The following is a 23,680-nucleotide window of genomic DNA, read 5'->3' as shown; positions in this document are numbered from 1 at the left end:
AACTTTGTGTCGGGGCTGCTCTGAGAACCCGACGAATCCACTTCAGAGAAAGCAGGATGGGCGGCCAGAAGGACCCGCTCGCTATCATAGAGGGTAGTCTCCGGGAAGGACAAGAATCCCTTCCTAGAGAGGTGCCTGCGGTGCACTGTGGGCCGGTTGGAGGCGTGGCCAGCTGAGCTGCCCAGGACCGTCCGAGAAGCCTGTGCGCCTGCAGTTTGGACACCTCCACCAGCCCCCGTCGGAGGCTCGTGGTGGAGCGAGAGGTTCTCAGGGGAGCGATGTGCAAAGTCCCCGCTCTGGCTTCTACCCCGAGCTGCTTCGCAGGACAGGGGGCCTAGCTGTGCCAGCGCAGGATTCTGGAAGCCCGGCCCTTGCTCCTCCCCGGGGTGGGGCTCCCTCTCCACCGCTGGGCTTAACGGAGGCCTGTTGGCTCAGTACTGGGGTGCAGAACTGAATTCTGACCACTCTGCCTTTTCCACAGCCTGCGCTCACTGCCAAGGTGAGTTCTTGCTGGTGATGGCCCATCTGTTTTGTGAGGAAGAAGCCGGGGTCCTTCGGGGCCGCAGGATTGAGGGGGGATGAGATTTCGTTGCGGATTTGAGCGCTTTTCAGCGGATTTGAGAACGGAAGACTGTCTGTTTCTCCGGGTCTTCCTCAGAGTTGGAACGGGCAGGAACGTCAGTGCTGTCGGGAGAACTGGGATAAATCTTTGTGTCTGGTACATGTTAAGTACTTTGTACATGTTAGTTGCCATCTCTTTATTTTTCTCATCTGCGTGTATTTTCTAGGGTCTCTGCCTTTCCTAGTGGAGGTGCCGGGATCTTTCTAGGAAGTGATGAGCTTGCTCGAGCCCTTGCCTTGGGTTTGAGGAAAGTTGGAGGTTTTTTATTCTGTCGCCTCGGAGCCCTTTTAAAGTGAAAATAGCGGAACCTTCACATCACTGAGCCTATCTACTATTAAATGGATTTTATTGTTTAGACTGTTCATAGGATTTTAGGACCTGCCTAGGTTCGGATCAGGCCTGTTAATTTTCCAGGGTTCCACTTTGTTCATAGGACAGGTTTAATTTCAGTATGATCCTTTCTGGTCCAGGGGGATTGATTATTTATTTGTATGAGACAGTCTCAAGATTTTTTTTTCCCTAAAGATTCATTAATTTTATGTTCATACGTTTTGTCTGTGTGTATGTATGTGCTCCTTGTGGGTGCCTGGTGCCCATGGAGGTCAGAAGAAAGCAACAGATCCCCTGTAACCGGAGTGACAGATGGTTGTGAGCTGCTATGTGGGTTTCTGGGAATCAAACCCAGAAGAGCAGAGCAAGAGCAGAGAAACGAGAGCAGAGCTGTCTCTCCAACCCCAGAGACAGGGTCTCTTGTATCTTAGTCTTGCCTTGAACTTGTGCTGTGTAGCCAAGGTTACCTTGAATCCCCTGATCTTCCTGCCTCCACCTCTGAGTGCTGGAATTGTAGTCACCAGGCAGGGTTTTATGAAGTGCTGGCAATCAAACCCCAGGACGAGCACTATACCGAGTGAACTACACCTCCAGCCAGAGCATTAAAACAAAACAAAACAAAACACAACAACAAAAACTTGCCAAAGCTAGCAAAATACTAACAAGTGTAGCTTGGTGGTAGAATTGACATGTGTAAGACCTTCCCCAGCAGACACATGACTTTTCTTCTGCTTTTGTAAGAAAAGAATGACCGTGATGGAATCAGTGACTTCCTCAGATGCTTTTCCAGCAAGCTAAGCTGTCTAGCTAACATGGCATAATATCTCATGCCTATAAAACCAGCACTTGGAAGGGAGAGGCAGGGAGATCAGGAGTTCAAGGCCATCCTGAGATACATGAGACCATATCTGGACAAAACCAAATCAAAAAGAAAAGCCCCAGTATTCAAGGTCTCTCCTCCATTAGCTTCTGTGAGTGCATGGTAAGGGGTTCAGATGAATGACCCAGGTTGGTGGGGGAAACCTTTCTGCCTTTCTGTGGATAAAAAGCAGCAGCAAGATACACAGTCTTATCAGTAGGTACACACACACACACACACACACACACACACACAATTATGTGTGAAAGTGATGAGACGTGTCAGGAAGGAACCAGAAATTCAGTACTAGTGCAAAGGTCAGTCACAATTAGCTAGGAAAGTGTGAAGTTTGAGGAAAGAAAATGTGCAGAGACCTGGAGTCAACTGGTGCTCGTTTCACAGAGCTGAAAATGAAAAAGTGGGGAAATGAGGAGTGTGGGAGCCAGGTTTTTTTGTTTTTTTTTTTGTTTTTTTTTTTTAAACGTATTTTTATTTTATTTTATTTTATTTTATTTTATTATTAGTTACATTTTATTAACTCTGGGGAGCCAGGTTTTAAAGGAGTCTGGACTTTAACCCGGGGAGAATTGCAGAACAGTTTGAGCCAAGGAGTCACATGATTGGATTTGGTGGATGGATTTTGAATAAGTCCAAAATAAAAATGGTGCTTGGTTTAGGTAGGAGATAGGAGTGGTCACAGCTAGGGTAGGAACAGTGGAGTAAATATACTAGAAAAGCTTTATATCCAGCCTCAGGAAGTGTATGTATTTATTTTATATTTTCTTGCTTTTGGTGTTCTTGAGACAGGGTCTAAGTATGTAATGCTGTTTCACTGTGAACACGGGGGGTCATCTTGCCTTACTTAGCCTCAGATGTGCACCACCATACCTAACTCAGAAAGTATGTATTTTTTATTATTTATTGATTTTGTTTGTCATTCTCTCCCCCCCACCCCACCCCCGCCAGGCCTCCAACTCAGATCCACCTGCTTTTGCCTCCCGAGTGCTGGGATGAAAGGCCTGGCCACCATGACTGGCTACTAACAGGATTTTTAATGCGGAAAACAAAGCCGAGCAAATCTGGGCCAATATTACATATTTAGGGTGATTTTCAAAAATGGTTTCCAGAAGTGCAAGAGACGATAAAAACGCTTTAGATGACTTCTATTTATAAGAATGTTCTGTTACTACTGTATGAGTGGGTATGAAGATCAGAGGATAACTTCAGGCATTGGTTCTTTGGGGGGGGGTGGCGGTACGAGGATCAAGACAGGGTTTCTCTGTGTAGCTCTGGCTGTCCTGGAACTTTCTCTGTAGACCAGGCTGGCTTTGAACTCACAGCGATCTGTCTGCCTCTTACTTCCCAACTGCTGGGATTAAAGGCATGTGCCACTACTGCGTGGCTTTGTTTGATTTGTTTTAATACTTGCTATTCAGGGCTTTGGGTCTTCAGTGATTTAGAGAATAAGAAAGAGGAGAATGAGTCAGGTACTGTGTAAGCTGCATTAGATGTGTCTCTTGAAATAGCAGAGATGAGGTTTAAATCCGAGTTTGTGCATTCTAGATCCTGGACTACCCAGCAGTCCGTAGACAGATCTGAGGAGATCGTTTTAGTCTCGGACACCTGTGGACCACTGCTGGCAGAAAGGCCCAGAAGATTGCAGCACTCAGGGAGGCAGAGGCAGATGGATCTGTGAATTGGAGGCTAGCCTGATCTATAGAGTGAGTCCAGGACAGCTAAACTGGTGTGGGAACAGTGAGAGTTGTAAATGACTGAAAACACAGACCTGACCAAAGGAAGGAAAGGAGGATGGGGAACAAAGCCAAAGGACACAGAGTCGTTTGGAGTCAGTGGAAAGGGCTTCAAAATCGGGAAACACTTCTGTAAATACCTCTTTCTTTTTGTCTTGTCAGCAGCTCTTCTGGGCTATACTGGAAAGCTGTTGCCTAAAGCAGACTGCTAGAAAAATCTCAGCTACCCTAGGATTAGTTTCTGTCCTGTTGGAAATCTGTCTTCTGCTGCCGCCCTTCTCGGAAGCTCTTATTCTTTACAGACCTTTGTTTGTTCTTCCTGCCTTTTATCCCGCTCTGTTGGTTTTCAGTTTCACCTGTGAAAGGAATGAAGAAGCAAGATTAAGGTTTCCTTCATGTTCCCTATAAGCTAGGCTTTTGTTCAGTCTCCGTCCTTGTAATTTCATAGCCTTCCCCTATGCTGGGGGAAACCTGGGGGAGGTAAACAGGTTACTGTGTGAGATCAAGCCCAGGGACCTGGCCATCGACCCGCTGGCTTGACCCCTGGGAGATCTGTGGTTACAAAGACTGTGCAGTTTGGTGTGTGGGTTTTGTTGTAGTTTCAGCAGAAAGAACAGCTTTTATATTGAAGCTCTGCTAAGCTATAAAATTCAGTTTTGGTGTGTTCATTTAATCACAGCTTACTACCTGTCCTTCATACACCTTTTAAAACCTGGAAACAAAGTTCATATTTATAAAGATGTTATTAGCCCCAGGACACTATTTATGGTCTGAGAAGATCAAGGGGAGAGGTAATTTCTACTTTACTGGATTTTGAAGTAAATATTCTTCTCTCTCCCTTCTCTTTTTAATAAATGTTGGCTCTCCTCCCCACTTGCTGCGTATTGGACCTAGGGTCTCAAACATTCCAGTCAGCATCCCACCACTTCATTAGTTACAGAGATTGGAGGAGAAAGACTACCAACCCAAAGCATTATGGCCAAAAAAACTAAAAGCAAGCTTTCTTTTTCTTTTCTTTTTTTTTTTTTTTTTTAAATGTCTGTACACGTGATGCCTCCCACTAAGGTTGGCAAAAGGTCGGCATTGGATGTGGAAAGATAAAATTTTTTATAGCGCAGCGGTAGGGGGTTCACAAATGGGAAGAGGCAGGGTTATAGCAGCAGAACATAAGGAGGTGGTCATAGTAACCTTTAGAAACGAAGGTAGGTTAGCAAGATGGTCAGAACCTCCTGAGACAAAGGCATTGTTGCCATTTCCTGGAACAGGCAGAACAAAACCGTTTGTAGTTAAGGTGGAACATAACCTTGAGAAAAACATTTAATCATAGACAAAAATGAACCCAGTTTGGTTTTACTATAAGGTGGCTGTCAAGCCCAAGATGGAGGCAGACTGGTTTATCATTATAGTCCTAGATCTCTTCCACCCCCCATTCATTTTATTGTATTTATGTATTTATTACATTTACAGCGTTCTGCCTACACACCAGCAGAGGGCACCAGATCTCATTATAAGTAGAATTGAGCTCAGGAGTTTTGGAAGAGCAGCCAGTGCTCGTGAACTCTGAGCCTCTCTCCAGCCCCAGATGTTTTTTCACTTTTTTTGTTTTGAGATAAGTTTTCACTGTATTGCCTGGGCTGCCTTTCTAGTCACTGTGTAGCACAGGCAGTCCTTGAACTTGCACGCCTTCTGTCTCATCTTAGCAAGCAGCTGGGACTACAGGCTTGTTACCACCAATCCTATCTTTTACTTGATGTGTTTTACTTGTTTGAGACAGGGTCTCCCTACGTTGTCCTCACTGTCCTCGAACTTGCTATGTAGACTAGGCTGGCCTCAAACTCAGAGATCTTCCTGCCTCTGGCTCCTGGTACGGGGACTAATTACGACTATCCTGTTTTCGTTGCAAGCAGGGTCTCTGCTGCCCAGGTTGGCTTCAGATTCAATATGTGGTGGAGGATGATCCTCCTGCCCTTACTTCTCAAATGCTTGGAGCACAGGCTTGCTCTACTATGCTCAGCCTCACTTTTTTTTTTTTTTTTTTTTTAAGACTTATTTAATGTATATGAATGTTCTGTCTGCATGTACACCTGCACATCAGAAGATGGCACCAGATCACATTATAGATGGTTGTGAGCCACCATGTGTTCACTGGGAATTGAACTCAGGACATCTGGAAGAGCAGACAGTATTCTTAACCACTAGTCATCTCTTCAGCCCCTTGTTTGTTTGTTTTTGTTTTTGAGGGGGGCCATGGGGAGGTTTGTTTGTTTGTTTGTTTGTTTGGCTTGATTTTTCAAGACAGGTTTTCTCTCTGTAGCCTTGGCTGTCTTGGAACTCACTCTGTAGAGCAGACTGGCCTCCGACTTAGAGATCTGACAACCTCTCCCTCCCCACTGCTGAGATCACAGGTGTGTGCCACCTCCAAGAAACCATCCTAGGCGGTTTTGTCTTTTCGGCTGTCCATGTGTAGCCTTTGTGCAGATTTTGGCCAAAACTCTTGTCACATCATATTGACGTTTTTTTCCAAACTGACAAAGGAGTGTAGGAAGCCTGTTAAAATGTTATTTCTCTACTCCTAGAACATTCAGTATTGGTTGACTGAGAATTTTTATGCGGTTTGACTGACCGCCTACCTATCTTTTTTTTTTTTTTTCTCTGTTTGTTTGATTGTTTTTGTTGTTGTTTTTTGAGACAAAATCATTCTGTGTAGCCCTGGCTGTCCAGGAACTCACTTTGTAGATCAGGCTGGCCTTGAGATCTGCTTTCTCTGCCTCAGCCTCCTAAGTGCTGGGATTAAAGAAGTTGACCACCCGGCCTTCCTCTTTCTTCTCTTTCTTTTCTTTTCTTTCTTTTTTAATGTTTATGGGTATTTTACTTCTGTATGTCTGGTGTACCATGTATATGTGATGCCCGAGGAGGCTAGAAGAACGCATTGTAACATGAATTACAGATGGTTGTGAGCTGCCATGGTGCTGGCAATCGAGTTTGGGTCTTCTAGAAAATCTACCAGTGTTTTGTTTGTTTGTTTAGTTTGTTTTGTTTTAGGTTTTTAAGACAGTTTTTCTGTGTATCCTTGACTGTCCTGAAACTCACTTTGTAGATCAGGCTGGCCTCTAACTCACAGAGATCTACCTGCCTCTGCCTCCCGAGTGCTGGGGTTAAAGATGTCACCAGTCTTCTTAACCACTAAGCCATCTCTCTAGTCTTTGTCCAAACATCTTAAAAGCTGGTATTAATAATCAATTTCTTTTTGTGGATTTAATTTTCTTTTCTATAACATATCATATATGACAGGGATATATATTTTATACACATATAAAAATACATTATTATTTCTTTCTTGAAAAAGGATTTTTCTGTGGAGCTTTGGCTCTCCTGGAACTCACTCTGTAGACTAGGCTGACCTCTAACTCACAGAGATCCACCTGCCTCCCAAGTGCTAGGATTAAAGGCATGCACCACTGCGTGGTTGAGTATATATATTATTTTAATTGTTTACTTATTGAGATAAAGTCTTACTATATACAGCTCTGGTTGGCCTGAAGTTTGTTCTGTGAACCAGGATGGCCTGGAACTCACAGTGATCTGCCTGCTCCTACCTCTCAAGTGCTGGAATGAAAGGCGTGTACCAGAATACCCAACAAGGGGTATATTTTTTTATAGATCTGTTTACCTGTCTCTTTCGAAGTTTTTCCTTACATCCATAATTCTTCCACTTTGTTGCCTATACAGGGCAAATAAGTTTACCTTTCTGATCCTATTTTCTCATCTGAAAAATGGTATGTGGCATACTTCACTTGAAGTAGCTCATTCAAGCCTCTGAACTTGGCCATTCAGACATGTGTGAGAAGGATTCAGAGAGTCTGTGTTAAAAAGCTTTAGTTCTGATGTTGAAATGTTTCTGCTGGATACATTCATTTCATCTTCAGAGCAGTCATCCTTTTCTGGGCCTGTTCTGTTGTGAAATCTTGTTTCATAATGACCTTTGTCAGTATTTGTATTTTATTTTTCCAAAACAGGCTTTTTGTTTGTTTGTTTTGTTTGTAGTCCTGGCTGTCCTGGAACTCAGATACACCTGCTTTTGCCTCCTAAGTGCTGGGATTAAAGACCTGTGGCACTACTGCCTGGTGACATTTGTCTGGCCTACATTGGCTTGAGACCTGGTTTATTTGTCTGGTGTTTTGCTTTTGATACTGGAACTATTTTTGTTTTGGCTTACTTTTGGGTTGTTTTGTTTGTTTAATAGCCCTGGCTGGCTAGAAGACATGAACTCACAGAGAACCACCGGCCTCTGCCTCCTGAATACTGGAAGAGGTTTTGGATTTTTATTTATTTTTTGGTTTTTCAAGACAGGGTTTTTCTGTGAAGCCTTGGCTGTCCTGGACTCGCCTTGTAGACCATGCTGGCTTCTAAAGCACAGAGATTCGACTTCCGCCTCCTAGGTGCTGGGATTAGAGGCTTGTGCCACCACTGCCAGCTTGGTACTTTTGGTCCTATCTCAGCTTCCTGAATGCTGGCATTACAGACCGTATGTCTATGCCGGGTTTGTAGTATGTGTTTGTTCCTAGGGATGACATTCTGGGCCTTGTGCATGCTAGACAAGTGCTGTACCACTGAGCTACTCTCTTAACCTCAAAACTGGAGCTTTTGAACATTGATCTATAGCCTTGCTGTGTGAAGAAAGGCCAACCAGGCTAGTAGTCTGGTTAGTGTTTGTCTGGGAGCTACTGGATTTGCTTATTTCAGGTACCTTGTCTCTGTCTCTGCTCACAGCACATGTGTAATGAGGTTTTTGTTCCACCACTCTTCTCCACCCCTTTCTGAACCATGTTTGCAGCAGCAGATGGCTAAGGCTCACGGTAGCACGAATCTCCTTCCCATTTATTTCTTGTCTGTGTTTTAGGGTACGGTGATGGCTTCCTGTGTCCTTTTGCACACTGGACAGAACATGCCTCTGATTGGGCTTGGGACATGGAAGAGTGAGCCGGGGCAGGTGAGGATTGGGAAGAGGATGGAGACTTCTTGAGTCTCTGTCAGGGAGTAGGAGGGATTTGCAAGAGGGACCTTGTGTTTTCTCCAGTAACCCCCTGTGTGTTGCAGAATGTAAAATTAGACTCTGAAGAGCTTTTCTACCCCAGCTAGTTCCCAAATAATCAAGACAGAGAACTTTTAGAATTATATAAGCTTTAAAGCACAGTAACTGGGCAGACATCAACCCTCTAAGCTATTTTGCTGTTCAAGTTATTTGCCATAATTGTTCCTGCCAGGGCTGCTTCTGTTCCATCAGACCAGCCCACATGGCTATGTCCTCATGGTAGCTCCATGAAGACTTCCTTTTTTCTGGGTTTTCCTGCTTCTCTCTTCCCCTTGTGGTCTCCATCTGACCCCAAGCCCAGGAACCTAAGCTCTGCCTACTTCTCTTCTGCCCAGCTACAAGCTGTCAGCTACTTCATTTATCTAGTCAGAGAATATTGCCAAGCAAAGTTTACACAGCATCACTTGGTATATAGTGAGAATGTACTTGTCTGGGGGGTAGCCAGATCTTGGGGGCCAGTAATTAGCATTAGACCAACCCCCGACACCTGAGTGCTGGAATTATTAAGTCTGTTGTTTTTGCAGATTAACTGAGATGTTTTTTTGACTCCGTCTCTGCTTTCTTCTCTCTCCTTAAGGGACTCTAGTTCCAGCTTATATCTTGCTGTTTTTTTAGAAGATTTGTTAAAATCATTTTTATTATTTTTATTTTTTTGTGGCTGGGAGAGCAGTGTTGGGGAGTTGTAGAGAGTGGCTCAGTAGTTAAGAGCACTTACTGCTCTTGCAGAGGACCTGATTTGATTCCCAGCACCTACACAGTGGCTCATAGCCATCCATAACTCCAATTCCAGGGGTCCTGAAGCCTCTGCTAACTTAGACACCAGGTGTACATGTGATATACATATATGCATGCAGGTAAAATATTTATCCACATAAAACACAATAAAAGAATCTTAGTTTTTTAAAAAGATTTAATTTATTTCATGTATTTGAGTGCTCTATCTGCTTGTACACCTGCCTGCCAGAAGAGGGAATCAGGTCACATTATAGATGGTTGTAAGCCACCATGTGGTTGCTGGGAATTGAACTCAGGACCTCTGGAAGAGAAGCTAGTGCTCTTAACTGCTGAGCCATCTTTCCAGCTCCAAATCTTAATTTTTTTTCTTTCTTTCTTTTTTTTTTTTTTTTAAGAAGCCTTCTAAAATCTCTACCCTCCACCTGTTTTACTAGCCTAGGATCCCAGAGCTTACTCTGTATATGTGGCTCTCTGAGGTACCTCTCTTCACTGCCTTGGCCCTTAAGCCTAGGAATTTCCTTCCTTCCTTCCTTTCTTCCTTTCTTCCTTTCTTCCTTTTCTCCTCCCTTCTTTTGCTTCCTCTGTGTTGTTGCTCACTTTAGCATGCTCTCATTCTGTAGCCCAGGACTGGCCTTAAACTTGCTGTAAATCCTAAGTGCTGGGATTATAGGATGACCTTGAACTTTCTTTTTTTCTTATTTATTTTTTTAATTTAGATTTATTTATTTTACGTTATGCTCATGAATGCTTTGCTGTGTGTATGTATGTATACTATACCGTGTGCATGCCTAGTGTCCCCAGAAGTCAGAAGACTATATCTAATCCCCTGAAGCCAGAGTTACAGAAGGTTCTGTGCAGCCGTGTAGATTCTGGGAACGCACCTAGGTTCTTTGGAAGAGCAGCTAGTCTCCGCTGTCTCTCCAGACTGGAGCTGGGATTTCTGACCCTCCTGCCTTTACCGCCTGAGGGCTGATTTACAGCCATAAGTCAGTACAGTCTGTTTATTCTAGAGACCAAATTTAGGACTTCATACACACTAGGCAAAGCACTCTACCAACTGAGCTATAACCCCTGCCTAGAACTGTATTGTTTTTTGAAAATTTTATTTATTTTTTTTATTATTAGTTACATTTTATTAACTCTGTATCCCAGCTGTTTCCCACTCCTTCATTCCTTTCCTTTCCTACCCTCCCTCCCTCACCTCTTCCCTGCCCCTTTCCAAGTCCACTGATTGGGGAGGTCCTCCTCCCCTTTCATCTGACCCTGTTTTATCAGGTATCTTTAGGACTGGCTGCAAATAGAATCTCTTTTTTTAATCTTCTCACCCTCATCTTCATGGGTGGCCTTCATGTAATCTTTCTCCCTTACCAGCTCAAACCAGTAGAACTGAAATTTTTTTTTCTTCTTTTTTCAATGCAGGTAAAGGCAGCCATTAAATATGCCCTCAGTGCAGGCTACCGCCACATTGATTGTGCTGCTGTCTATGGCAACGAGAGTGAGATTGGAGAGGCCCTGAAGGAGAATGTGGGACCAGGCAAGGTGAGAATTGGGGATACAAAGATGGAAGTAGGGTTTGAGAACCTAGGGCTGAAGCTGGGACTTGGTCTTAGATGAGTTAGGGAAACTGGCATCGGCTTTCAGTGCATCTGTCCTTTCAACATTGTCATCCGCAAAGTTCATACTTAAGATTGACACAACAGCATTAAATAGAAAACCTTGCAGCCCGGCACGGTGGGGCACGCCTGTGATCCCAGCACTGGGGGAGGCACAGGCAGGCGGATCACTGTGAGTCTGCAAAGTGAGTCCAGGACAGGCAAGGATACACAGAGAAACCCTGTCGCTGAAACAAAACAATCAAAGAAATAGAGAGAAAAACAAGAAAACCTCCAATTTTAAGTTAGGTTGATGGTTTTGCATTGGGTAACATTCTGGGACACACTCTGTTTCTCTCCTGGAGGTGTGGGTAGGTAAGTCTGAGTGCTCAGGGGTTTTCTCACAGTGGGCTCTGCCTCTGTCGCAGGCAGTGCCTCGAGAGGGGCTGTTTGTGACATCCAAGCTGTGGAATACTAAGCACCACCCCGAGGATGTAGAAGCTGCCGTCCGGAAGACACTGGCTGATCTCCGGCTGGAGTACCTGGACCTCTATTTGATGCACTGGCCTTATGCCTTTGAGTAAGCCTTGCCCCTTCAGCTGTTTCTGGAAGTTGGGCTGGGTGTGGTAATGTTTGTAGTTTATTATATTCACAGCTGCAGAGTAGGATAAGAGCATTATCTGTGGAGCAAGCAGAGGACCTTACGTACCCCGGGACTCTGCCCTTTCTGCAGCTAGGGGCTGAGGTATATAAAGAGGATAGCGTCTAGTTCATATCCTGCGTTTATATGAGTGTTCCCCAGGATTCTGCTGTTCACTCAGGAAACGTGCTGCTCTGCTTATGAAGTAGCTCCCCCAAGGGTCTGGCTGTGAACTTATCAGCAGAGGCTGTGGGAAGTCTTCCATCAGCCCCGTGCCCTTGTCAGATGAGTAGAAACCCCCTGAAGAATACGGCGTTAAGGAAGCTGTGCTAGAGGAGAGGAGATAGAATCTGGGCCATGAACCAGGCATGGCAGTGCACATCTTTAATCCTACTACCCAAGAGGCAGAGGCAGGTGGATTTCTCAGTGCAAAGCCAACCTGGCCTACAGAGCTAATTTCAGAAATCCAGGGCTACATAGAAAAATCCTGTCTCAAAAAACCAAAAATAAAATAAAATTAAAAAAAAAAAAAAGAATCTGCCTATGAAAAAGAGAAAAAGGGACAGGCATTCCATGTAGATGAAATGCCCGAGTCACAAACCGGAAGGATAAGGAAGCATTGCTGTTTCAATTCTTGTCCTTTTATCCCTTTGTCTTGTGGTAATGGCACATGGAATAGCTGGATGAACAGGCAGGGCAGAAGCCTGACCTTTTTGCTGACACTTATTGGCCTCTGTTTCACGTAGGCGGGGAGACAACCCCTTTCCCAAGAATGCTGACGAAACTATCCGCTACGACTCCATCCACTATAAGGAGACGTGGAAGGCTATGGAGGCTCTGGTGGCAAAGGGGCTGGTGAGAGCCCTGGGCTTGTCCAACTTCAGCAGTCGGCAGATTGATGACATCCTCAGTGTGGCCTCAGTGCGCCCAGCTGTCTTGCAGGTGAGCACTTCAAACAGATTCCAGGAAAATGTGTTGTGTGTACAGAGCAGGAGGAATCAGGTCATGAGTCTCCTTAATGGAGGTGTCAAGTTGTTAGAAGTGCTGCAGGAGTTCTCTGTGTGAAGGTGGATTTGAAGTCTGGAAGAGCGTAAACTCACCAGTGAAAACAAATGGGCTTAAAGGCAGTAGAGGTCAACAGCAGAGGGCTGTGATATGCAGAGTTTAGATGGGGTCAGGTAAGCTGGCTGTGGCCACCCCATGCTGAAAGCTTGTTAACTTGTTTCAGGTGGAATGCCATCCATACTTGGCTCAAAATGAGCTCATTGCCCACTGTCAAGCTCGAGGCTTGGAAGTAACTGCTTACAGCCCGTTGGGTTCCCCTGATCGTGCTTGGCACCACCCTGATGAGCCAGTCCTGCTTGAGGAACCAGTGGTCTTGGCACTAGCTGAAAAACATGGCAGATCTCCAGCTCAAATCTTGCTCAGGTATGGGACACTTTTGAAAAACAGGTCTCTGGTAGGGGAAAGGCCTGGTTGGGAGGCAAGGACTGAGGGAATTATTTGAGACAGGCTGGCCAGAGCTCACAGATCTTGCCTCTGCCTCCAGAGTGCTAGCTAGCATTAGCGGTATGAGCCACCACCCCCAGCTTGAGGGATTTTTTTTAATTTCAATGTGCCCGATTAAGGCGGAAGATTTTATCTGGTGCTCTAAAGGCATGTTGCCTCTTTCATCGAGGCTCAGGTGGTCAAGGAATTAGGGAGGGCTGCATTAAGGTTTAAGATGGTGTTTCTGAATACTAACTCCTTTTCCTTGTCTTCATTCCCCATAGATGGCAGGTTCAGCGGAAAGTAATCTGCATCCCCAAAAGCATCACTCCTTCACGAATCCTTCAGAACATTCAGGTACTTGGTCATGGGTTCTCTCTTCTTCCGTCTATTTGAGATCTGTTCTGGCCCTGATTCTGACTGTTAAGTAGCCAGTATTGGGGGACTCCAACTACCACTCACAAGGCTGATTTTTCTGTTCCCCAGGTATTTGATTTCACCTTAAGCCCAGAGGAAATGAAGCAATTAGATGCTTTGAACAAAAATTGGCGGTATATTGTGCCCATGATAACGGTAAGAATGTGTAACCATTTAGAGTCAAGGAACACGGAATAGGTGACATGCTCAGGCCTGCTTCAATAGGAGCACCTTCATAGGAGGTTTGGAGTGTGGTGGCCTAGGTCTGGCCTCAGGCCTGCTGCTTGGAGAAGAATGTGGGTGGGATTGCTACCCAAGGTGTAGCGTGTGTTTCTTTTCCTCCTTCCCTGTCTTCCTTCTTCTTTGTCTATCTGTCTGTCTATCTATTTTGAGACAGGGTTTCTCTGTGTAGCTTTGGAAGTCCTGGACTCACTTTGTAGACCAGGCTGGCCTCAAACTCATAGCGATCCACCTGCCTCTGCCTCCTTGAGTACTGGGTTTATAGTTGTGCACCACTGTGTCTGGCTTTTTGTACTTTTTTGAAACAGGGTTTCACTATATTGCCTTGGCTGGCCTGGAACTCAGAGAGATATGCCTGTCTGTGCCTCCTGAGTATTAAAGGTGTGTGCCTTTGGGCTGGAGAGATGGCTCAGTGGGTAAGAGCACTGACTGCTCTTCCAGAGGACCTGGGTTCAATTCGCAGCACCCACATGGCAGCTCACAATTGTCTGTAACTTCTGTTCCAGGGATCTGACACCCTTACACAGATGTACATGCAGTCAAACACCACTGTACATTAAAAAAAAAAAAAAGTCTGTGCCATCATGCCTGGCTCCCCCCACCGTTTTTTTTTTTTTAACTTCTTATTGATTCTTGTGAGTCTCACCTTATATACCCCAGTCCCGCTCATCTCCCCATCCCCTCATATCCACCCTTTGCCCTTGGAACTCCCCAAAATAAACCACACTTAACAACTGCAATAACAAATAAACAATGCATAGAGACCATCTCACCGTGGAAGCTGCCGTATGTCAGGTGTCCCTCTGCCCATACATCTTTGTTTGCAAATGTTCCCTGCAGTGAGTCATTGGTCTGGTTCAAGATCTCTGGCTTCTGTAACACCATCAATGTTGGATCCTCATCGGGACTCCTCCTAGTTCTCCTGTTGTTGCCCTGTGTCATGGAGATCCTGCAGCTTTGGAACAGAAGGACTGGAAGTTTCACACCAACTCAGAGCCCTGGATCTGGACCTGGGTGGTAGCTGAGCTGGTCATTACGCTGGTTTTTCCTTACCTTACCGGGGTGAGCTCTCCAACATTGCTCTGGCTAGGCCACCCAATGCTGCCACTGGCAAGAGGCAGGGTCAGCTCTCCTGTTCTTACGCCTTCAGTCTCTATTCACCATGCCTTCACCATCAGGGCCAACTCCAGTGTGTTGTCCAGATGAGGTGCACACCCTGCCCTCCCAAGTGCTACAGCTAGTGAGGAGGCAAGGCTAGCTCTTCTCCTCTCATGATCCCAGAGTCAGCTCTCCTGCCTACTGCGGGTGGTAATGGGAGAGGGATGGTATCACTCCTGCATCCACGCCACCTGCCATCTCATGCTTGACCAGAGATAGGGCCAACTCTTCAGCATTCTGGCCCTTGGGCCAGCTCATCTGCCCCCTCCACCAGGGCCAGCTCTACTGTGCTTCCCAAACAAGGTTCAGGGCCCACTTTCTTGTATTGCAACAGGTGAGGGACAGACCCAGCTCACCGCTTCTCATGATCTCAGTGCTTTTGCTTGCCACAGGTGGTGATGGGCAAGTACAGTGCTTTTGTTTGTTTGGTTTTGAGATGGGGACTTAGATTGTAGTTCATACTTTGGTGGAGTTCACTATGTATCTCAGGCTGGCTTTGAACTCCTGCCATTCCTTCTGCCTGATTTTTCTTTCCCTTTGCCTTTTTGTTTTCCTTTCCTTCCTTTTAGGCATTCTCCATTCTTCATTTTCTTGCCTCAGCTTACCAAGTTCTGTGCTACACCAAGCTCTGCTCCAATGATCTTGTTCTCTTGAAGTTGGAGAAAATTAGTATGGCTCAGGTGTAATATACAAAACCTGTGAGTCTCAGTCCTGCCTCTTGATTATCTTATAACCTATTTAATTTCTCCAGTTAAATAATAAGAGTGGAGGTCAAAAAGCATTCTTGACCTTGTTGAAGTCTGCTATCTGTAAGGAGATAATCGGATTCTGTGCACATTATTTCAGTTGAGACTACAGAGGTTTTTTTTTTTTTTATCTTTTAAAAAATTATTTAGTTTATTCACTTTGTATCCCAGCTTAGCCCCTTCCTTCATGCCCTCCCAATCCCACCCTCTCTCCCTCATCTCCTCCCATTCCCCTCTCCAAGTCCACTGATAGGGGATATCCTCCTCCTCTTCCCTCTGACCTTAGTCTATCAGGTCTCATCAGGACTGGCTGCATTGTCTTCCTCGGTGGCCTGGTAAGGTTGCTCCCCCATCAAGGGGTTAGACGACAGAGTCTTAAAAGCAGGGCCAACCATGTACCAGGCTGTGGGTTTGATGCTGGAGGACATTAATTGAGGATTGGGTCCTACTGATGTCACCTGGTAGAGTGCTATGGATAGGTGAAATTCTTCAGAAGAATTGGAGGTAATTTGGAATGTCTAGGTCTTTGGAATATCAATGTTTGCTGATGAGTTTTTTTTTTTTTTATTTGTCTTTCTTTTCAGGTGGATGGGAAGAGGGTTCCCAGAGATGCTGGACATCCCCTGTATCCCTTTAATGACCCGTACTGAGACCTTATTTCTCAGCCTCCGTGTCAGCTCTTGTGCTAAGTATTGCCTACTATACCTGAGAAAGAAGAAGTCAATAAAGCCATTGGAGTGTATACACTGTTTGCCTGACTTACTTGTCTGGTTAGGCGTGGGATCAAAGTTGTTGTCTTTTATCTATCTATCTATCTCTCTATCTATCCATCTCTCCGTGTATACATACCTCTATACATGCTTTCCTAATGCTCTACAAAATGCCAGAAATTTTACACCTCGAATTGATAGACTGGCACTTACTAAGGGTCATTCATTTATTTATTTATCTATATATTTATTATGTATGCAGTATTCTGTTTGCATGTGTGCCTGCAGGTTAGAAGAGGGCACCAGATCTCCTCATAGACGGTCATAAGCCACCATGTGGTTATGGTCAGGACCTCTGGAAGAACAGCCAGTGCTCTTAACCTCTGAGCTATCTCTCCAGCCCACTTACTGAGGTTTTAAAGCAAAACTGGATCTTTAATATTTACCATCCCCTACTCTAGTCAGTGCCTTAATTTAAGAAGAGGAAGCGTGCTTCCCACCATCTAAGATATTATTACATGTTTAGGGGTCTCTGCTTGCAGAATATGAAAGGTAGGCTTTGTTCCTCTTGGGTACTACAGTGAGTGTGCACAGGTTATCTGAAGGAGGCGGGTATCAGGATCAAAGCCTTGTCACTTAAAGCCTTCACCTAAGATGATAATTATCTTACCCCATCAGACGTTACTAATAGATTTAGGAAGAATTTTGGTGACTCAATCTGGTTTTAAGCTCTATCCATAGGGTTCTTTCAGGTTAAAGCATTTATCTTCGTTCACTAATATTCATGAGTGCATGTGTATTAAGCATAGTGCTAGTCCCTGGGGATATAGTATAACTAAGATGTGCTGGTCCCTGTGGTCTATTTGAGGAGACAGACTTTAAGTAATCACACAATTAGTTTAATTATAATTGGGAGAAGTCTATCACGTGAAGCCTTCTTATTTAATTAGTTGAGGTCTTAAGGATAAGTGATGATTAGTTAGTTAAAGGAGGTGAGAGTAGGAACAGCATTCCAAATTAGACAGCTTGGGGAAAAGCTTTGAAATTGGATGGTTTTGGAAAAATCTAAGATGTGACAGAAACTAAGAGTGAGTACAGAATATGAAGGGAGCGAAAAATGATGCCAAAATGGTAGGAGCCTGGTAATAAGGGCTTGGCTGGTTAAATTGTGCTAGAGAGGCTGGGAATAAGCTCAGTTGGTGCAATGTTTGCCTAGCAAGTTTGAAGACCGCAGAGTTCAGCATCAATAAAGTTAGTGTGTGGATGTAATCCTGTAATCCCAGCACTAGGGAGTGGAGGCAGGAGAATCAGGTTCATAGTCATTTGTAGTTAAGTAGTCAAGATTGAGGCCATCCTGAGATTCTGTAATACCACTTCCCTGCTCCTGAAAAAAAAAAAAAATCAAGCTGTCAAGATGCTCAATGAGGGCCCTCTAGAGAGAGACTTCAACAGTGAAGAAGAGCTCATGCTTGGGACCGGGTTTGATTTCCAGCCCCCATGTCCAGCAGCTCGTATCAGCTCATAGCAGGATGAGCTCTGGCCTCCGTGGCCATCCACACTTAAATCCTCATATACATAAGCGATATATCATGTAATTTAAAAAAATAAAATTATTTAAAAAGAAAGACATTCGAGACTGTGCCTGCTGCATCTTGAGTTTGATCCTCAGAACCCATGTGAAGGTGGAAAGAGAGAATCATCTCCACAGAGTTGTCTTCTGACCTCCACACAGGTGCCTTTGCACATACATACTTAAAAACACAGTTATGCTAGGGTCTGTCCTTCCTTTCTCTCTCTCTCTCTCTTTTTTTTATTTCAGGGTTTCTGTGTTACCCTGGCTGTCCTGGAATTTTCAGTAGACCAGGCTGGTCTCAAACCCAGAGATCCACCTGTCTCTGGCTCCCAAGTGCTGGGATTAGCCTGTGTGCCCCCTCTGCCTGGCCTACACTATTATTTATTTATCTATCTATCTATTTATTTATTTATTTATTTTGAAAGAAAGTTGGGGGCTGGAGGAATGGCTCAGAGGTTAAGAACACTGCTCTTGGGCTGGAGAGATGCCTCAGTGGTTAAGAGCACTGGCTGTTCTTCCAATAGGTTCTGATTTCAATTCCCAACAACCACATGGTGACTCATAACCATCTATAATTAAATCGGGTGCTCCCTTCTGGTGTGCAGGTGTACATGCAGACAGAACACTGTATAAATAAATACTAAATAAACTTTTTTTTAAAAAAAAGCCTCTAACCGGGGTCTTGCTTATAGTTTCAGAGGATGAGTCCAAGATCATCATAGTGGGGGTGTGACAACAGGTAGTCATGACACTGGGGTAGGAACAGAGAGGTTATATGTCTTACCAGAAAGTTGGAGGCAGAGAGATAACAAGGCTGGTCCTGATTTGGGCTTTTAAACATCAAAGCCTGCTTCTGGTGACATGTGTCCTCCAACAAGGCCCCCACAACAGCCCCACCAACTAAAAACTAAGCATTCAAATAATAAGCACAGAAGGGGGCCATTCTCAGTCAGGCCAGCCCACCGTCTGTGTTAGCTACTCTTCCCTGTGCTCACCTGATAACTAAAAGGAAAGATGGATGGATCTTGGCTCACGTTTTGGGGGGAAGCAGGGAAGACATGGCGGCAAGCTGGTGATGGGAGAATGGGGCAGCTTGCTCACATCTGAAAGATTAGGAAGTACCAATTCGACATCACATGGAGCTAGCTATAAACCTTAAGGCCTTCCTTCCCACAGTGACCCACTTCCTCAGTGAGGCGCCACTTCCTAAAGATCCCAGAACCTTCCAAACCGTCACTAATACCTAGGAACCAGGTGTTCAAACACAAGACTGGGAACTGTCTTAGGTCTTGTTGCTGTCATGAAACACCATCACCAAAAACAATTTAGGAAGGAAAGTGTTCATCTTAGAACTCTCAGGTCACACTCCATTGCTGAAGGAAGTCAAGACAGGAACTCAAGGCAGAAACCTAGAAGCAGGAAATAATGCCTTGAGCATGGAGGAACATGGCATGCTAGCTTCTCTCCATGTCTTGCTCAGCCTGCTTCCTTGTACAGGACAAGACAACCTACCCAGGGATGGCATCACTCACAATTAGCCCATATCAATCACGAATACCCTACAGGCTTGCCTATAGGCATGTCTTCTGGGGCATTTTCTCGACTGATAGTCCCTCTCCCTAATTACTGTAGTTTCTGTCAAATTGACATAGAACTACCAAGAACAGTAACATTCTCTATCCAAACCAGAACACCATCTATATTAACAAGAGGCCTGAAAAATAACTGACAGCTCACAAAAGGCATCAGTCTTTCTCAAGATAGGAGTCTCACTATACATCTTTGGCTAACATGGAACTCACTATGTAGACCAGCCTGGCCTTGACCTCAGAAATCCCTGTGCCTCAGCCACCTGAGTACGGGGATTAAAGGTGTGCAGCACCATCGAGACAAGGAACCAATCTAAAACCAGGCATGTTGGAAACTCTAGTGCTTGGGAAGCTGAGGAAAGATTCCTTGAGTCTAGAACAGCCTGGGCTTTTATGCCTTTTCTTCACCCCCTTTTTACTCCTTTGTTTCCATAACTACACCAGGCTTGGTTTGTAACTCTTTGGGGTTGGGGATTGAACTCAGGGTCTGAGCAGACAAGTGCCACCCCCCACTGTTCTACTCCCCTATCGCCAATGTTGTCTTTCTAAATGCTTCTACAGCTTCCTATTGCTTAAAGGAATTAAAAAAAAAAAAAATCAAATCAGAGGGCAGAGATGGAGCTCAGTGGTAAAGTGTTGTGGAGATCAGAAGACAGTTTTTGGCAGATAGTTCTCCCTTGACAATTTATGGGATCCAGGGATTGAACTCAGGTCCTATGGCCTGATTAGCCATTTCATTAGCCCTCCCCATTAATCACTCTCTCTGAGATGAGGTGTTGTATGTGGCGATATATCTTCTGGTAAAGTTGCTGTTAGTTCTAAGCAGCTGTATAACCAAATCACCACACAGAAACTGGGTTTATTTAGTTAATCTAGAACACAATGCTGGGCAATAGTTACTCCCTTCTGAACCTCATAGTTTCCTAACATTTAGACTTTATGGCTTGCTTTTACCCATTATGCTTGCTTTTTATGAAATCTTAGGTCTGGTTCATTCTCTCCATGCTGTTCCAAGATCTCTCCCCTGCTAGCCTCTCCTCATTGCTCAACATTGTGGCTCGTTGGTCTATTTTGGTCTTTTTTTTTATTTTTTATTTAATTTTATTTTATGTGCATTAGTGTGAAGGTGTCAGATCCCTTGGAATGCGGGTTACAGACAGTTGTGAGCTGCCATGTGGGTGCTGGGAATTGAACCCCGGTCCTTTGTGCTCTTACCCACTGAGCCATCTCTCCAACCCCCTATTTTGGCCTGTTTACACAAATTGAGATAGGATGCTTAGAATAAGTATCACAATGCAATATCCGGATTGAAACCAAAGGGTGTGGGGGAGAAATCCGCATTTGAATGAAGAGGGGTAAGGTGTATACATTTCAAAAGAACATTATACCAACAATGAAGTCTCACTGCAGGAGCCATTCTGGAATTTATGTAGACCAGGCTGGCCTGGAGATAGGTATTTCTCTGCCTTCCCAGCACTCGGATTAAAGGCACACACCCACCCTCCAGTTTTTTCTCAGCCCACCAGTCATGTGATTGAAAAAATGTCCTAATGTCTTTGTTTTAGCTTTTTTCTTTTTGAGGCAGGGTCCCACTCTGTATCTCATGCTGGCTGTGTTTGGCTGTGTTAGACTTTGTCTCAAAATTCCCGGAAAGGTTGGGTGTGGTGACACATAACTATAATCCTAGCACTTGAGAGGTGGAGGTAGGAGGATCAGGAATTCGAGATCATCCTTGGCTACATAAAGTTGGAAGCTAGGCTCAGCTTTTCAAAAACAGTCAAATGGTGTGGCGGTATCCATCTTTAATATAGTGCTCAGGAGCCAGAGGCAGGCAGATCTTTGAGTTTGAGGCCAGATTGATCTCTCTCTTTATATACATATATAGTTCCAGGTCAGCCCCTCAAACAACAACAACAACAACAACAACAAAACAAACCTTGTTTTGGGAATCTGAAGGTATGGTTAGGCTTAGGTTATAGAATTACTAAAAAAAAAAAAAAAAAACAACAAAGTGTGAGGCTTGGTGGTGCCTAACTTTAATTATAGCACTCAGAGATGGAAGAAGGTGGATCTCTGAGTTCAAGGCCAGCCAGAGCTGCACAGTGAGACCCTGTCTCAAATAAAACAAAACAGGTTTTTAGGAAAGGGAGCTATATAGCTGGTTCAGTGATGAACAGCACTTCTTGTTCTTACACAAGACCTGGGTTTGAGACCCAGCACCCACATATTGGCTCACAACTGCCAGTAACGCCATTCTGAGGGGCTCTGACACTCTGCTCTCCTCCATGGGCATCAGGCAGGGACATACTACGTAGGCAAAACACTCATACATATAAAATAAGCCAACCTATTTTTTTTGAGACAGGGTTTATCTGTATAGCCCTGGCTCCTTTGAGAACTTGCTCTGTAGAACAGGCTGGCTTCAAATGTCAAGATCTCCTGCCTCCCAAATGCTGGGATTAAAGGCATTCACCATGACTGCCCAGTCTTAATTTTTTACTTTTTTTAAGTTTGTTACTCAAATATCTCATGTTGCTTAACATCAAAAAACAAAGAAACAAGCCTGGCAGTGGTGGCACACACCTTTAATCCCAGCACTTGGGAGGCAGAGGCAGGGGGATCTCTGAGTTTGAGGCCAGCCTCGTCTACAGAGTGAGTTTTAGGACAACCAACTACACAGAAAAACCCTGTCTGAAAAAACCAACCCAACAAACCCAAAAGGAAAAAGTAAGTATGTGAAAATTATGTAAAGAAAGAAAGGAAAGAAGGAAGGAAGGAAGGAAGGAAGGAAGGAAGGAAGGAAGAAAGAAAGAAAGAAAGAAAGAAAGAAAGAAAGAAAGAAAGAAAGGAAACTGGAAAGGGAGGTCAGCAGTCAAGAACACTTGTACTTCCAGAAGACTGGAGTTTGGTTCCTAGCACCTGCACCTAGAGTTCAGAACTACCTGTAATCCCAGCTCGAGGGGATCCAATCTTCTTCCCTCTGCCGCACAGCACTCACGATCACACACACTCAGACATGTATTTGAGATAGGATCTCACTATGTAGCCTTGGCTGTTCTGGAATTCTCTATATAGATTAGGCTGCCTCAGACTCAAAGACAGAGCCTCTGTCTTTGGAGTGCTGGGACTTCAGGTGTCTGTGATGACGCTTGGCCTTCTAAACAAGTTGTTGTTATTATTATTGTTATGATGTTTTTTGAGACAGGGTTTCTCTGTGTATCCTTGGCTGTCCTCGAACTAGCTGTGTAGACCAGGCTGGCTGGCCTCGAACTCAGGGAGATCAGACTGACTCTGCCTCCTGATTGCTGAGATCAAGGTGTGTGCTCGGGCTGCTGAGACAGTTCAGTGGTTAAAGGCCACTGGTTGTTCTTGCTGAGGACTCACAAGGCAGCTCACAACTGTCTGTAACTCCTGTTCCAAGGGATTCAGCACCCTTTCACAGACATACGTGCAGGCAAGACACCGATGTACATAAACTACAAATACGCAAATTATAAAGGTGTGTGCCGCCATGCCCCACTAAAATAATCTTTTTTTTTTTTTAAATTATTCCATTTTCTGTGAATACGTGCTTTACCCAAATGTATGTCTATGTACTACATGCATGCCTGGTGCCCAAGGAAGGGCTGAGCCCCCATGCAGGTGTTGGGAACTGAGCCAGGGTCCTTTACAAGAATAACAAGTGCTCTTACATAACTCTGAGCCAACTTTTATTTTAGGTGTATGAGTGTTTACTTGCATACACGTATATGTGCTTTGTGTGTGTTCGTGGTATCTCTGGCATGGAACTGGAGTTACAGACAGTTGTAAAACAAGGTGGGTGTGGTGGTGCCTGTAGTCATTGCGCTTGGGAGACAGAGGCAGGCCGATCTCTGTGAGACATGATTAAAATATGAAAGACAAAATAATGGAAGAGACAGTTAAAATACTTAAAGAGTTTTCAGTACAGGGATTTAGCTCAACAACTCAATCTTGGATGTGGGTAGGATGTGAGATGAGGGCATCACCGGGCTGGGCCAATCAACGGGTCTGGGTCCAGAGGGAGGAAATAATTTGCTTCGCTTCGCCTCTCTTGAGTTTTGAATCAAGAGCGATAGTTTCACCCGCAGCCAATCCGAGGTCAGCATCGTCCTTCGTC

General features: G+C 44.6%; 1 protein-coding gene across 5 annotated transcripts; it reads left to right on the top strand.

The window, feature by feature from the left end:
• The first annotated feature begins 168 nt into the window (after nt 1–168).
• Akr1a1 (aldo-keto reductase family 1 member A1) lies at nt 169–16,412 on the top strand. 5 transcript variants are annotated; one of them, XM_055618542.1, is made up of 10 exons: nt 169–499; nt 8,463–8,552; nt 10,809–10,928; nt 11,410–11,561; nt 12,368–12,563; nt 12,850–13,049; nt 13,394–13,466; nt 13,596–13,682; nt 15,494–15,622; nt 16,255–16,412. In XM_055618542.1, the coding sequence occupies exons 2-9, from the start codon at nt 8,472–8,474 to the stop codon at nt 15,608–15,610; spliced, it is 1,026 nt and encodes a 341-aa protein (XP_055474517.1). In that variant the 5' UTR covers nt 169–499; nt 8,463–8,471; the 3' UTR covers nt 15,611–15,622; nt 16,255–16,412. The 5 variants fall into 5 exon arrangements, 2 of the variants coding, with proteins under 2 accessions (XP_055474517.1, XP_055474518.1); XR_008721439.1 differs by lacking the exon at nt 15,494–15,622 and adding an exon at nt 14,607–14,828 and having other exon boundaries at nt 170–499; nt 13,596–14,147; XR_008721438.1 differs by lacking the exon at nt 15,494–15,622 and having other exon boundaries at nt 170–499; nt 13,596–14,828.
• Nucleotides 16,413–23,680: the final 7,268 nt, after the last annotated feature.

Source organism: Psammomys obesus, unplaced genomic scaffold (genome assembly GCF_907164565.1).
Source record: "Psammomys obesus unplaced genomic scaffold, mPsaObe1.curated_primary_1811, whole genome shotgun sequence".
Lineage (NCBI taxonomy): Eukaryota > Metazoa > Chordata > Mammalia > Rodentia > Muridae > Psammomys > Psammomys obesus.
The sequence above is the reverse complement of the archived record's forward strand: the minus strand, read 5'-3'. Positions and strand labels throughout refer to the sequence as shown.

Coding starts and splice junctions, on each gene's coding strand:
- Akr1a1 (XM_055618542.1), top strand. CDS start 8,472: ATGGCTTCCTGTGTCCTTTTGCACACTGGACAGAACATGCCTCTGATT. Junction 11,562..12,367: donor CACTGGCCTTATGCCTTTGA/GTAAGCCTTGCC, acceptor TGTTTCACGTAG/GCGGGGAGACAACCCCTTTC. Junction 12,564..12,849: donor TGCGCCCAGCTGTCTTGCAG/GTGAGCACTTCA, acceptor AACTTGTTTCAG/GTGGAATGCCATCCATACTT.